Genomic DNA, 13744 nt, shown 5'->3' on the forward strand with positions numbered 1-13744 from the left:
CAGTCCCGTGTTGTGCAGGGAGCAGGTTCACCATTTGTGATGTGGTGAAGGAGCTGCATATGTAGCGGCTCAAGCACCCAACGAGAGTGCCTTGGAGTGCTATTATGATAATCAGTGCACATGATCCAAGGCGATGTTGGGTGGGTTGATCCTGGTGTCGACGACTTACATTGCCCTCAATCAGCCATCCTAGTCCTATAACATGAATGACACCCAAGCGTCCCACATAGGGACTAACTATAGACACTTTGCGTGACGAAACAAAAGTCTGAGCGATTGCCTGTCCCAGACTTAGTACAAAGCCTGTCTGTTGTCTCCCCACCTTGCGTACCATTGAGAATTTGGAGATTCAGAGGTCAATTGCCTGTCGAGGACGGCTTGATTCCGCCATGGTCAGTGCTGCCCTGACAATGTTGCGATGAACCATCGACGACCCCGTCTGAGACTTGGGGCCTTGGGGTTCATGAGGCGGCAGGGTGTGTAGAGGTAGTGACCAGTGGCCTGCCTGCCTGTCGTCACAGTTGTTTCCTCGTTTCTTCGTTTCCGACGACGCTTTTGGCGCCTCCGCAGGGACTGTCTTGGGCTCTCAGGCTGGGTAGAAAAATAAAAGCTCGCGAATTGACAGTCATGTTGAAACATGCAAAAGTGTCTGGCACATGATGAAGGCCCAAGCGGACCGGGACCCGGATGTGGGAGAAGGGAGGAGGCAGGAGAGGAGATGGAAATCTCTTTGGTTGCAAAGTGCAAGACCATGCAGGTGCCTGCTGTGCTGTTGTTGGTTCAGTTCCTTTGGGAAGCAGTTGGAAAGAGGTACCGACAATTTTTGACGAGCGAGGCAACAGCAAAGGACTGGAACGGAAAGTCAACAGAAAACGTAAGAGGTACGCACCTGCCCCGGTTCAACATTTCGCAAGATCTCACTCACCGCCATGGCCTCCATTAATTCTTCAGCAGGAAAAGGACGGACATTGTCCAAAACAGGCAACAGCAATCCATGTTGACATGTTGCCATCCCGTCCCTGCCAAAAACAAAAATGTCACAGGTGGTGCTGGTTGGGCGAGGGGTTGAGGTTGCGACTGCCCTGGTGTACGTATCAACCCTGGTTTGTTTGTTAGCGCGGAACTTCCCTACGCATTCTTTGCAACTCTGTCGCAGGAACCACGTTAACAATCAGACCAGGGTTGAACTATAAAAAAAATCCGAGACCAGTGGGAAAAATCTCCATGTCACACCAAGGTCGCCTCGTGTGCACTCGCAACTATGTAACTACCTATGTAGTGTACACTCATAGTACACCTACCATTCGGTTGTCGCGACGGTTGCCCCCATTCGTAGCGTCAGGCCCGAGCATAGGTCACCGTAGGGTGGTGGCAGGCCTGGCCCGCTCCAGTTGTGGGCAGATGGCCCGGCTTTTTCAGGCACATCTCTCCATCGTTCCACAACGGCATGCTCAATGATCTCCTTCCTTCCACTTCGCTTCATCCAACGATTCAATTTTCTTTTCTTGACATCTTGTTTCCAATATCATCACTCAAAAAGTACGACGTCAACCACGAGAATACAGTCAGAGCCAGTACTCGACGATAAAACAAGCCCTTTTAAAACACGACGAGGGTATCTCCCTGTCCTGTGATTGGCTGAGGTCGGTGCCGTTAAAGACTCCAGCCGCTTCGCGATTCGCTGGAGCCGCCGCGGCCTCGGTTCTTAGCCGCCCTCCACTGTTTCGATGCCCCTGCCAAGGCTTCGATGTTTACTCCACGAACCCACGTCAATGCTCCTAAGCGCCCTATGAACTATTTTGGTGTCAACAGCACGACTTCGTTCTATTGCCCGTTGTTAACCACCGTTTCCGTCTTCTGCACTTCTAGAACTCTTCCAAATGCCACCCGTAAGTTGAGATAAGCCAGTCACCTGTAGAATATCGGGCGCCTAACAGTCTCTCCAGTGTCTTGTCAGCCAAACACAGCCGTCTATCAGCCATCCCTCGACTCCCATGCTCGCATATGCCATCTCTTACAGTCACCACTACACCGTGACTTCTACTAGCCACACTTGACGTGCACGGTGACACGCTGTGCTTTATTCCTTGTCAACACTACTGTCAACACTGGATCGATGCTATGCATACAGTATCAAGTCAAGCGCTGGGCTATGTCTGCCTACGGTCCATCTATGCGCCGAGCGCCTACATTCACAAAACGGCTTCGAACAACTGCTCCCTTGATCCTTCTGTATCAGGGAACAAATGTCGAGGGCATTGGACTAGCCTGGCTAGTTCATGATGGACATGCAACGCAGCCAGAGTCACGGCGCTTCCCTGGGCGGCTCAAAAGGCTTCTAATGCAGCGTTGGCGGTTGTGGCTGGCTTGTCTCAACACCATCGGGTATCTGCTTGGGTCATCGCCGTTACGTCAAGCCGGATCATCGGTATCGTCGCTTGGCTGGCCAAATATAGAACACCAAACCCGACCCTTCTCTTTGTTCTGCTTCCCTACCTCCCCAGTGCCAGGGTACCCAGCGTTCTGTCACATCTACCCGTTCTCCGCATCCCAAGATGGGCATCTGCGTCAACGGTTCCTTCATCACACTTAGCCGAAGCCATGCTGGTAAGTGGTTTCCAAATGCCATGCCTCGTGGTCGTGTCGGTTTGGGGTCCAGGGCATGACGAAGAGCCGCACATAGGTACCAGTACCTAAGTGGCCATCTGTGCCAGATCTCGACACCGTATCTGCGCGAAATCGGATCCACTTTTAACGTCACTGCTTCCAGCATCACGACCTATTTATGTATCCCCAAGCCTTGCCGCCCACCCATAATACAAATACAGACGAACCCTCGGATATATATGCATCCCTGGCAGTCCAGCGGCCTTGAGTTAACCTCGATAACTACTTGCAGACATTAGCGTCGTCACAAAATACTCATCTCGCAGCCCATCCCTTCTTCTCGAAGCCAAGTGTCCTACCCTTCGGCATCCCACTTTCCCTCCCTGCTTTCTTCTCTCATCTCCACCGACACATCATATTTATAGCCAAGCGGCTACAATCATGACGACTTATAGGACAACACACACACGTGGTAATCAAACTGGAGTCAAATTCTCTTGCTGTTCCAGGGACATTTGATACCGTTGATCTTTCGTCTTCTTTCTGTGCCTATTTTTGGAAACAACAACATTGCAAAATGACGTTTTTTTTTTTTTTTTTTTTGTTTTTTTTTGGAATATTGTCTTTCACATCGGTTTCGCCAGGTAGCATAGGCGGCTAGTTTTCCACTCGGTCGAGCGGGTGAAAGCCTTTAATCTTGGATATTCGAGGTCCAGAGCTGGAACTATTCTTCTGCAATCGGTTACCTCTGACTGAACACAGTAACACAATCCACTGCGATAACATGCCAGCAGCCTTTTGACTTGTCCTAGGACGAACGGCAGAAACAACCCTCCTTGGCGATCAAACGTCCTTCGAGTGTGATGGCCTGGATTCGCAGCTATCATGCTGACCTCATGGTTATGAATTGGCAAGGGGGGGGGACCGTTGTTGAACATCTTGAAGGACGTAGGAGAAGACATGCGCGTTACACTTTTGGCTGTGGCTGTTACACTAGGCAAATATGCCAGCCAGATGAGAGGATACGGGTTTTCCCCATTCTATGGGAGGTTCAAGTTGATGCCACATAGTCATTGTAGTCTGGTTTTGAATGGCAATTTTTCCTTTTTTCTTCTTTTTTTCTTTTCAACAAACAAATGAAAAACAAAAATGAAACCAACAGCGGAAAAATCATATTCATGACATCTTTAACTCGACTCAGTGGTAGTTGTCGTTGTTGCAGGGTTGTGATACTAGCACGTGTCCGTAGGCTGACACGCAATAGGATTGCCCGTTGCGTTATATGATGCATAGAATCAATCATACCTACCAAAATAAAGAAAAATGTCTGGCCATGTAGTCTCCATTTCTGCCCATGTGACATGTAAATAATAGAATTGTGCTTTCAGCGGGTCGGTTGTCAGTGTATAGTATTTAAGTCAGTAACAAGAAGCAGACGGCGAAGAAAAGGAGAGGAATATCAAAAGAAAGACGACGGACCATTAGAACTCGCAGCCAAAGCAAGAGCAGATGAATTATGATGAGGTCTAAGGGTCACGATCACTCATTCTGACTTTTGCCGCCTGTGCCTGATGTTCTGTTGATGAGTAACCATTCAAACTGATGATTGCGATCGTAAGCGAGGTTGAATCAATGAAATTACAAAAGAAGGGGTGGAAACAACATGTAGGTATAGTCTGACGATCGCAGGATGTGGTTGTTAGAGATGCGAAGTCCTCATGCAGATAGCTTCTATGAACATACTCGAAGACATCCAATGTTAACCATTGACTCTACGCCATCATCCATCATCTCTGAAGTAGGCTGGTCAATATAACTCGATCGCCACACTTCCATTACTCCTCCACTCCCTCAGCATCCATTCATCCCTCAGCACCTAATCTCCACGCCCCCCTTACTAACAGTCAAATACTTGACCCCCTTGAACGGCCTCACCGTCTCCGCCAGCCCTTTACTCCTCCTCGGATCCAGCATGATGCTCTCCACCTTGATCCCGCTCGCCGTCCACCCCTTGACGGCAAAGCTCACGCTCGCCGAGCTGGGCATCAGGATCTTGTTCTGCTGCGCCAGTTTCCCGTCCCTCCGCTCTTTTTCCTCTTTTTCTTGCTCGGCTGTTAGTTTCTTGTCGCCGCCAGATAAGAGATCGCTCGCGCTCTGGTAAGGTGCTGGTTCACCGGCGTCGTAGGACCAGTCGCGGCCTCCAGCGGAGGAGGTGTTGAAGCCGAAACCGGTGGGGTCGTCATTGTCGTCTTCGTCTTCGCCGGAAATAGATTGGCCGACGACGGTGCAACGGAGAGCAAAGTGCGAAGCAAAGCCGGCGGCGACGTCCTTGTTGGGAATAGTCCACTCGAGAAAACGGTCACCGGGGTTGTATGTGGCGTCACCCTTGGCGGTGCGGATTTCGGCGAGGTTGCGCACGTCTGCCGGTAAGGGGACGGTGACTTTGAGGTCTTGAAGCGTGGGGGAGGCGGGCGTGCCGGGTTGGGGACCGCCTCCCATGCCCCGACCGACGCCGCTGGCTGAGGATAGCGGGTAGTTTGATGATGAGCCACTACCGCCACCTCCGCCGCCACTAGTACCGGGGATTCTGTTCACGGTGAGGCGGACTTCAAAGTCAGAGCCAGTGGGACCGAGACAGGTCTTGATCTCCAGACTGATGGGGAGCTTAAGGTTGTTTGCTGAGGCGCTCATGTTGCCTAGGTTCCGGGCGCCCAGCGGGAGAAGGTCGACTTCGTAACCAGCTAGGGTGAAGCGGCCATCGGGAGGGATGAAGCTGAGAACGCCGGGTTGCTCGCGCCATTTTGCGAGACGCACGCAGGGATGGAAGACAGGTAGGTCAATGATGCTGCCGAGGTTGTGCTTGCCGGTTGGACCCGTTAGAGTAACGACTATGTCGGGCACTCCAGAGACCTTGGAGGTGAAGGCGATTGTGCCGTTTGCGAAGGCGGCGAGAGGCCGGCCGGATGGAGCGAGGGTGACAGAGAGGGTTTCGATTACGTCGGCATAGAGCTCGTTTTGGGTGTGTCGTACATTGTTTCGACGCCAGGGGAGGGCTAGAGTGCTCTGCTGGGCAAGGAGAGAAGCTGGGCTGGGGTTGGAGAAGGTTGGTTTTCTGGCGAGATGCGCAAGTCAGTCAGGGGGGTTGTTTTCTTTTGTCCAAAACGGGTAATGGATGCGCATACGTGGGGAGGTTCAAATTGCCGAGGAGCTTGCCCATAAAGCCTTCCACCTCAACCAAGTCGCGCAGTGCATTGGGTTCTGTTGTGTTGATGGTGCCGGCATCGCACATCTCTGTGAGAAGCTGAGCTACGACATCGTAGTTGCTCTCAATCTTGTGGGCCAGTAATGGGGTGCCCAGAAACTCCTCGAAGGAATCGACGATACGGTGGAGGAACTCGAGAACGAGCAGAGGCTCAACCTCGGAGGAGGTTGTTAGGAGAAAGAGAAGGTTGGCATGTTTGAGGCTGAAGACGAGAGTGGGTGGGTTGGTATTAGGGAGGTATATCAGGTTCGGTCTCGGGGCGGGATGTTCGAGGTAGAGGGGCAGCAAGTACGACGGCGACAGCGGACGCGATGTGTATGTGTGCGACAAGATGGGGCTGCTGGAGTTGGATATTAGCTTTTGTGTTTTCCATTGCTCTGGATCAAGAGTGCAGCTTTACTTGTGCTCGTCGAAAATGTGGAGGGCCTCGATGACACCGTTCATGATGAAAGAAAAAAGAGAGAGATAACGGGAGTGAGGGGTTCGGTGATGGCGGTCCTCTGGCTAGGTTGTGGGTTGCTGTTGGGCAATCACGCAGCGATGGGCCAGGGACAGTGCCAGACCGGGCACTGTTCCTAGGAAGCGCTGACGCAATGGGAACCCGCATAGCAACATGTGGCCCATGCTCTCTGCCTCGCCAAGACTCAATCGGCCAGAAAGTCAACGGCGTGGGCGGTGGACAACGGCAGATCTCTCCAACAAGCTCCACTGTTCACTCCATGTAAACAATAACACACAAAAGGAGCCAATAGGGGCATCATTAGACGACGGAATCAGTACCTCTACGCTCGTTCAACTCTCACTGGAGTCATTAGCCATGGCCAAAGACAGCATTCCTCCGCTTCATACGCTGGAGAGGCCTGAAAAGCTCCAGGACATTCTCAAGCAGGACCGCGGTGATGACTGCCTTCCCTGCCGGGTCATTGGTGAGGACTCGTGTATTCATAGGTACTTAAACACCCTAGATGCTAACATTCTTACTAGGCGGAGGTGCTTTCCTTGGTCTTGCCGCATACAGTTATTATTCCGGCCACTCCCAGCTCACCAAAGCCCAAGCCGAGATCCTAGCCAGCAAGTCCTTCTTTGGTATGAGAAGCAGGAGGTGGGCCATCACTGGTCTCTCATGCGGCATGGCCTATCTGGGCTTGTACAGACTGTTTAAGTGAGGCGATTGGAAAAGAAAAAGACTAGCACCTGTCCTTGAAATGGTCAATGCGACGCAGCTCATTGTGGTGCTGTCGACAAAAGAGTCAACGAGAGCACCCCACACAGTTTAGTCGAGAAGGGACGAAGGCGACAGGCTTAGTCAACCGTCGAGACGCAGCCGAGATTTGCCGAGAATTAACTCCAGTGGATGACGAGAAATGCCTAGCAAATGATATCATGATGGCCACACTCGCTCTGCTGAGCTGTTGTTTCGTTAGTGCAACATCAGTATCACCACCCGCTCGCGACCGTTCGATCGTTTCGACCGTCGGAAAGGGAAATCTTGACGGAGCACGCGGTAGCCGTTCGGAAACGGTTGCTACTTGAAGTCCGTGCCATACAGTAGTAAGACGGGACGACCGAGGAGATCTTATAAGGAGGGTCTTCGAGCTTGTTTGTCAACAAGGTGGTGGTTGGCCGAGTAGGACTCGGTGATGCGCACAGCTCAATACAACCTGCCAGAAAGACCATGGATTCCATTCCCATGGCGGCAGCTATATACTCGATATTTGCCCAGGCACTTCCACACCTTAGGGTGCACGAGGAATCCCTCCACCCACTCGTCTAGCTGCGTCACCGTTGTAACAGTGAGCCTCTGGGTTGATTGGCGTTAGTGAGGTGGTCCCTGTGGTCACTAGCTCTTGGTGAGCCCCGTTTTTGCGATCTGCGCGCGCCCCTTCTTCCCAGTTAACATGTTGACAATGCGCTTCACAAGCGCGTAGAATCCCGCGCACCTCGTCATGTTCATCTGCTACTTCCTTTGCCAACGCGTCACTTTACACGTACCTTTTGCAAGGTTTTCTCTTCCGCCTCCAACACGTTATCAATATTTTGCCTCCACTTTGGTACGAAAGAAAACTCAACGGGTAATTATTCGGGAAGTGAGACGAAGGTAATATCTCCTCCACGACTTCCGCGCTTGCAGTGTGGATGACAACATGACAACAGGGACCAGGCTTCATCGACACAAACTTGGCTTGAAATCACACGTGGAAAGCGGGCCTGCGAGTGGAGATGTATCCAGCAAACGACTCCCGGGGACCCTGAACATCATTCTCATATCGACAACAAGCAATCATGGCTGGAAGGACACTCGGGGGAGTAAGCCAGGCTTCAGCCTTTGCCACATACAGAAGGAGATGTCTGCTTACAACCCAGCACGAGGTTGTGAAATACTCATGGAGCAAGGGGCAGTCGTTATGCACGTAATGACTAGCTGGACATGGCCTCTTTAGTCTTGACTATGAGAGGGAACAAAAAGCAATCCTAGGAAAAACCGGTATGGTACACAACATTGTGTTGTCCAAGTTGCTTCTCGTTCCCAAATACAAACCTAGCCTCCTTTCTCCCATTTCCTGCCACTCTGCTTTCAAACCCCTACTCAGACGTCTTCTTCCTCTGTGCCTTCCTCTTAGAAAGAAGGCTTAGCATTTTTCACAAGCATCTCAAAGTAATCCTGGTTCCACGATCCCGCCTCTGGACTAGGTTGATACGCATCGCTCTTCCCGCAGAAGCTATCGTACCTAGTGGCACTGCTATCGCTAGTACCATCGGACTCACCACCCGGCTTGACCCAGACGAAAGCGTCAGCGAGGTCGTGACCCGTGGAAGAAGTCGGGCGAACGCCAAAGCCGGCGCCGTTGACGTTGCACCAGTTGCCCCACTCCTGGCGCAGACCGGAGACGCCGTTGCGGCCCGTGTCGACGATGGCGTGGTTGGGCATGCCGGCGGACTTGAGGGCAGGGCCAAAGTTGTCGAGGTAGAGCTTCTCGTTTTGGCACTTGTTGTACTTGGCGTCCGAGGCTTTGGAGAATTCGCCGGGGGTGAGGTCCCTGTTTTCACAAGGTTATTATTAGCAATCTTCGTCGTTTTTCTCTCTCTCTTCTTTACTCTTTTTTTTTCTTTTTTTTTGAAAGTCCTACGAGATGTGGCAAACATACCATTGATTCCACCCAGCAACGTTGGTAGCGATGCCGCGGACCTGCTTGGGGGATCCCGCGGCCTTGTAGGCCTTGGCCAACTCCTGCGCTCCGGGCTTGAGGTTTGCGTCCCACCCGAGCCAGCCGCCGTGGCCCGCGTCAATGTACATGACGACATTGGGGAGGTTGAGGTTCCTGAGGGCGTAGGCAACGCCGTCGCGGTAGCCGGACGCGGAGTCCTTGCAGGTCTGCAGGTCCGAGTTGGTGACGAGGTTGGGGAGTGAGTCGGGCTCGATGACGAGCGCGAAGGCGGTCTTGGGATGCGCTTTGAGGATCTTGACGATGACTGTATTGGCAAACGTCACTTTGTTAGACGCATTATTTGTCCTTTGTGGCATAAATGGGCAGGCCATGGAGCAAAGAAGGACTCACCATCGATATACTCAGTCTTATACCTACTAAGCTCGCCAACCGCCAACTCGCCGTTGGAGGCCTTGGCAGCGCAGTCACGGCCGGGCAAGTCGTAAATGACCAAGCCCAGGATGTGGTTGCAGGGGACGTCCTCGAGCGCCGGCTCCAGCTTGCCAATGTTTTCGATTGAGTCCAGCCAGAGGAAGCTGCCGACGTTGGCCACCTTGGCGGCCTTGGCTGCCAGGCTCGAGTCCGAAATGGCCGCGACGGCCGCCTCGACCTCGGTCCGGTAGAACTTGTTGGCGTGGAGCGTGTACTTCTTCCACACGTTGGTGCTGGCGTCGAGGGTGACAGCTGAAGCGCAGCCGGCCTGGACCGCACGCGGCTTCTCCTGCAAGGTAGGGGTGGAAGGGGCGGCAATGGTGGTGGCGGCAAAGGCCAAGGCGGCGGAGTTGGAGAACTTCATCGTGAAATAGGGGAGGAGAGACACGAACCAGAGACCTACTGCTTGGGTGTGATGATGGTGGGGTGATGAAGAAATTGGAAATGGCAGGACTAGAAGCGGAGAGGTGCTTTATGGTCTTTATACTAATGAGTTCGCTTCCTCGTTTGGCGTACTGTCCCGGTTGTCTGCCTTCTGGTTAACCAGGTTAAGCCATACACACTCTCACACTTTATCTTTCTTTTACCTAATCGTGCCAATTTTGCCTCACCTCCCATTCTCCTGAGAGCGGTTCGAGATGAACAATAACACAACATGGCAATCAGGAAGACAGGCCCGCCACACGCGATAGCTTCTCGGCCAGGAACTTCCGAGGTTGTCACTATAGGAAGTCCACCTTGACCAAGCACATTCGCATGGATACATCTTATGCATGGTTTTGAGAATCGCCTCAACTGTTCACGGCTCTTCAGTGGACGGAAGAGGCTACGCTCTTCAGGTCCCGTGCCCACCTTTGTTCATACAGCAATTTACTTTTAATATTTTGTCTTTCCAGCCGAACCATTGCTCGGGCAGAGCATGGGATTGGCGATTGGTACCTGAGAAAGTGTGGGGAAGTTCAGTGTCGTGGGACAAAGGAGGAGGCGGCGGCGATCTTGGAAAAGGAAACTTAATTTGGAGAGGCAGTCTACTTCACGCACGTTTTATGGTGGTGTGTAGTTTCTCTCGAATGACGGCCCCTTGGTCTGGGGTGTCTTGATGATCTCGCGCAATTTGCAAGCGGATCCCTCCAGTGTAGACACACAACCTAACCTTCCTGGGATGTACGGAGAAAAGCTAGATATTGCGAGCCAGCTGAGACTCCGTAAATCTCAAACATTTGTATTGGAGAGGCTATTTCTTTGAACTAAAAGGCTTCTTCATTCGTGCATTGAGTGGGAGACGGGAAGCCTTGTTGGTCGTGTTATGGTACAAGATCAACACGCATAGCTATGTGACCAACATTTGAGGGTAAACGCTAAAGTGGCATCAGAGTTGTACCCTACCTCTTGAAGAAGCACCGTGGTTTTGCCATCGGTAATTGTCTACGGTTCTTTGATAAATGCCGGACTTGATGGTCCGGGGAAGTACCACCCCCCCTTTTGAGTAGCATAATGGTTAGAAGTGGCGGTTCTCTGCTAATATTCTCGCAATTTCTCAATTATAGATAGTTCAAAATTACTCAAATTCTTGTGTCAGGCTTCGCTATGATGAGAATTACTGTTTTACCCTGGAGATGTAAGATGGTAGGTGGTATGAAAAAAGGGTCCGGACACTCGCTGGGTCTGGTTTGGTATAATCATGTCCGAATTTTTCCCACGCCACCTGGATGACCACCGAAGGGTCCTCTGGATCGAATTGGTCAAGTTGTCAAGTGGTAGCTGTTGGATCAATCCCCTCGATATGGATGATCCGCAATCCCATGTTCTGAAGACGAGATAAGTTGCTTGCCATTCGCTGTTGGGTATCAAGTTCCGGTCATTAAGCTGCGGCTTATTAGCCGGCATACTCGCCAGTCGTGAGGTGTGACAAATCTACGAGTTGAAAAGTTGGGGTGCGTTGCGTCCAAAGTATAATATTTGCTCTCTTCCTCCCGCGCCGGTTCGGCTAAAACGACTGAACGCATCATCAGCATATTGTTTTGTTTTGTCACATCCCAACTTTTCCCTGGCTTGAAGCACTACGTGATCACTGTTAAGGGGGGGCTGAGTTTCAGGCACGTAGCGAGACTTAGCTGTTGATTGTATTGTCAGATATGAGAGACGGTGGGCCGGAGAAAGAACAAGATATTGCCGCCAGTTGCATCTCTCAACCCGTTCGCAGGCACAGGATCTAACAGGGGCTTTGTGAAACCTTCAGAAACAGCGTCAATATTTTTGTGAAGCCCTCAATTGACTTGAGTAGCTCTATTCCTTTTGTTTTCCTATTTCTCTCAGAAGCAACAGCTCTATTTTACAACTAACAATGACCGTTTCAACAAAACCCGCCTAAAAATGTGTACTTGGCTTTCAAAGATTTGGTGTGCAAGCCTGGCGATAAAGATCTTGGCAGGATGGATCGTTGATATTGCCTTGTCACTCGCTGCTGCCTTACATAAATGGTGGCAGGTAAAATGGGTAGCCAGCGTTCTTGAGACGGAAGATGCTCAGAAGGAAGCTGTACACAACCAAGAGAACGCCGCTCCAAGCCCAGACTGCGATAGTCTGGGACTTGGGGTCGGCAATCCTGGGCACCTTGACGGCCAAGGAGATGACCGCAAAGGAGAGAATACCGTCTGATAGATCATGCAAAGTTAGCGAAACCGAAGAGGCAGACGAATAGAGAGCTCGCGAGAACTTACACAAAGCAGCAATGATTTGTGTCTCCAAGCCGTATTGGTTCTGAAAGCCAGCAGCGAAGTAGCTCACACCACCGCGCGGGTTGTTGGCAACATAGGGGACCTTGCGAATCTGGTTGTACATGTGGCCACTGGTGAACAGCAGGATAGCAATCAAAGTGAAGGCAGCCCAGACATTGCGGTTCTGGATCACGGGCACGACGTAAGGCCAGGCGACGTAGACGCCAGTCAAGCTACCAGTAATCATGGTGAAGCTCACAGCCCACTTGAGGTAGTCGACAGGGCGCTTGACGGGAGGATGAGGGCGGCCATCAAGGTGGCGGACAAGCCAAGAGTGCACTACTTCGGCGGGAACGGGTCCATTGGTGAAGTCATAGCGGATGGGCTCGGGGCTAGCAGCAGCGTGGGGACCGATGGTGGGAGGGAAGAAGAAGAGGACGGGAGCAGTTTGGAGGCCGAACTATTACAAGTTGTTAGCTTCCTGGTCAGTAAACGAGAGTGGACTTAAACACGTACACCCATAAAGGTCTCTCGTCCTTCACTGAAATCCAATGAACCAAAAATAACACGAGACTCGCCAGACTTGTCGCCCTTGACCCAGCTCTTGGAGAGCAGCTCCCACTCAGGCTGGAATTCGCGGCAGAGCTGGCAGCCGTAGCGGGGATCGAGGGCTGTCAGGACAACAGCGACGCTGTAATCGCGAGGAGGGGCGGTGAGAGACTTGAAGGAGGAATCTTTGAGCTTGATGGGGGCGTGGGATGTCTGTTTGGCGTGGAATTCTGCGAATCGTTCCTCGGAGGACTTCCTAGCAGCAAAGGATCCGGCCGCGAATAGCGACGCCGACAGGAAGGCGGGCAGCCAGCGCATCTTGTCGAGCTTTGTCTTTTAACCAGAGCAGACGAGTGTTGTCCTACGCAATTGTGACCGGCCAATTGCTTCTAATTATCTCGATGTGGCCTTGTTGTCGTCAGTCGGCGTCGTCGAGGTTGGGTGATGCCCGGTGGTGATGGTTGTCGCTTGAGATTAAGCTTGGCGAACCCACAGGTAGTACAGCTAGCTGACGGGATACAGTGGACACAGCTCACTGGACAGACAGCACTGCAGCACAGGCGGGCAGCTCCCAAACACATCGAGCGAGGTGTCCAAGGTGTCCTCAATGGAATGACATGCGTGTCCCGGTACGTACCTACCTACCCCCAGCTAAGGTACTTACCTCTCACACCTGCGGAGCTCAAGCTGCCGGCTGGCAACAGCAAGGGTCCCGTCTGGCTCCATTCTTCCACCCCATTTCTTCAGTGGGGCCGTACCAATAGGGCCACTATCCCTCTTCCGGAACATTGTTTACTTCAAGGTTTGGCGGGCAAGCTGACCGTTGTTTGGTTGCTCTCGCCCTCTTGGACTTTCGTCATTTTCAATATCAGCCCAGCCCAACAAGCACACCATTACCACCACCACCACCATCAACCCTGAATCCATACCAAAGCACGACATCAAAGTCTACCAGTTTCCAATTACAGAAC

The 13744-nt window shown here is 52.0% G+C and overlaps 5 protein-coding genes across 5 annotated transcripts; 1 reads left to right on the top strand and 4 right to left on the bottom strand.

Annotated features, from left to right (window-relative positions):
* Positions 1-4197: 4197 nt before the first annotated feature.
* On the bottom strand, positions 4198-6348 carry NEUTE1DRAFT_132006 (uncharacterized protein; the record flags this gene model as incomplete). The annotated part of the gene is made up of 3 exons (XM_009856144.1): positions 4198-5719; positions 5790-6209; positions 6270-6348. The coding sequence occupies 3 exons, from the start codon at positions 6311-6313 to the stop codon at positions 4477-4479; spliced, it is 1707 nt and encodes a 568-aa protein (XP_009854446.1).
* A 338-nt stretch (positions 6349-6686) lies between these two features.
* Positions 6687-7035, top strand: NEUTE1DRAFT_49651 (uncharacterized protein; the record flags this gene model as incomplete). The annotated part of the gene is made up of 2 exons (XM_009855575.1): positions 6687-6795; positions 6854-7035. The coding sequence occupies 2 exons, from the start codon at positions 6687-6689 to the stop codon at positions 7033-7035; spliced, it is 291 nt and encodes a 96-aa protein (XP_009853877.1).
* A 252-nt stretch (positions 7036-7287) lies between these two features.
* On the bottom strand, positions 7288-7578 carry NEUTE1DRAFT_96118 (uncharacterized protein; the record flags this gene model as incomplete). Its single annotated transcript, XM_009856145.1, has 1 exon — positions 7288-7578. The coding sequence occupies one exon, from the start codon at positions 7559-7561 to the stop codon at positions 7307-7309; it is 255 nt and encodes an 84-aa protein (XP_009854447.1).
* Positions 7579-8486: 908 nt separating this feature from the next.
* NEUTE1DRAFT_132007 (exoglucanase 3 precursor) lies at positions 8487-9871 on the bottom strand (the record flags this gene model as incomplete). Its single annotated transcript, XM_009856146.1, has 3 exons — positions 8487-8907; positions 9016-9340; positions 9427-9871. The coding sequence occupies 3 exons, from the start codon at positions 9869-9871 to the stop codon at positions 8487-8489; spliced, it is 1191 nt and encodes a 396-aa protein (XP_009854448.1).
* A 1872-nt stretch (positions 9872-11743) lies between these two features.
* NEUTE1DRAFT_69197 (uncharacterized protein) lies at positions 11744-13363 on the bottom strand (the record flags this gene model as incomplete). The annotated part of the gene is made up of 3 exons (XM_009856147.1): positions 11744-12161; positions 12228-12684; positions 12741-13363. The coding sequence occupies 3 exons, from the start codon at positions 13089-13091 to the stop codon at positions 11977-11979; spliced, it is 993 nt and encodes a 330-aa protein (XP_009854449.1).
* Positions 13364-13744: the final 381 nt, after the last annotated feature.

This window comes from Neurospora tetrasperma (assembly GCF_000213175.1).
Source record: "Neurospora tetrasperma FGSC 2508 unplaced genomic scaffold NEUTE1scaffold_6, whole genome shotgun sequence".
NCBI classification, from domain to species: domain Eukaryota; kingdom Fungi; phylum Ascomycota; class Sordariomycetes; order Sordariales; family Sordariaceae; genus Neurospora; species Neurospora tetrasperma.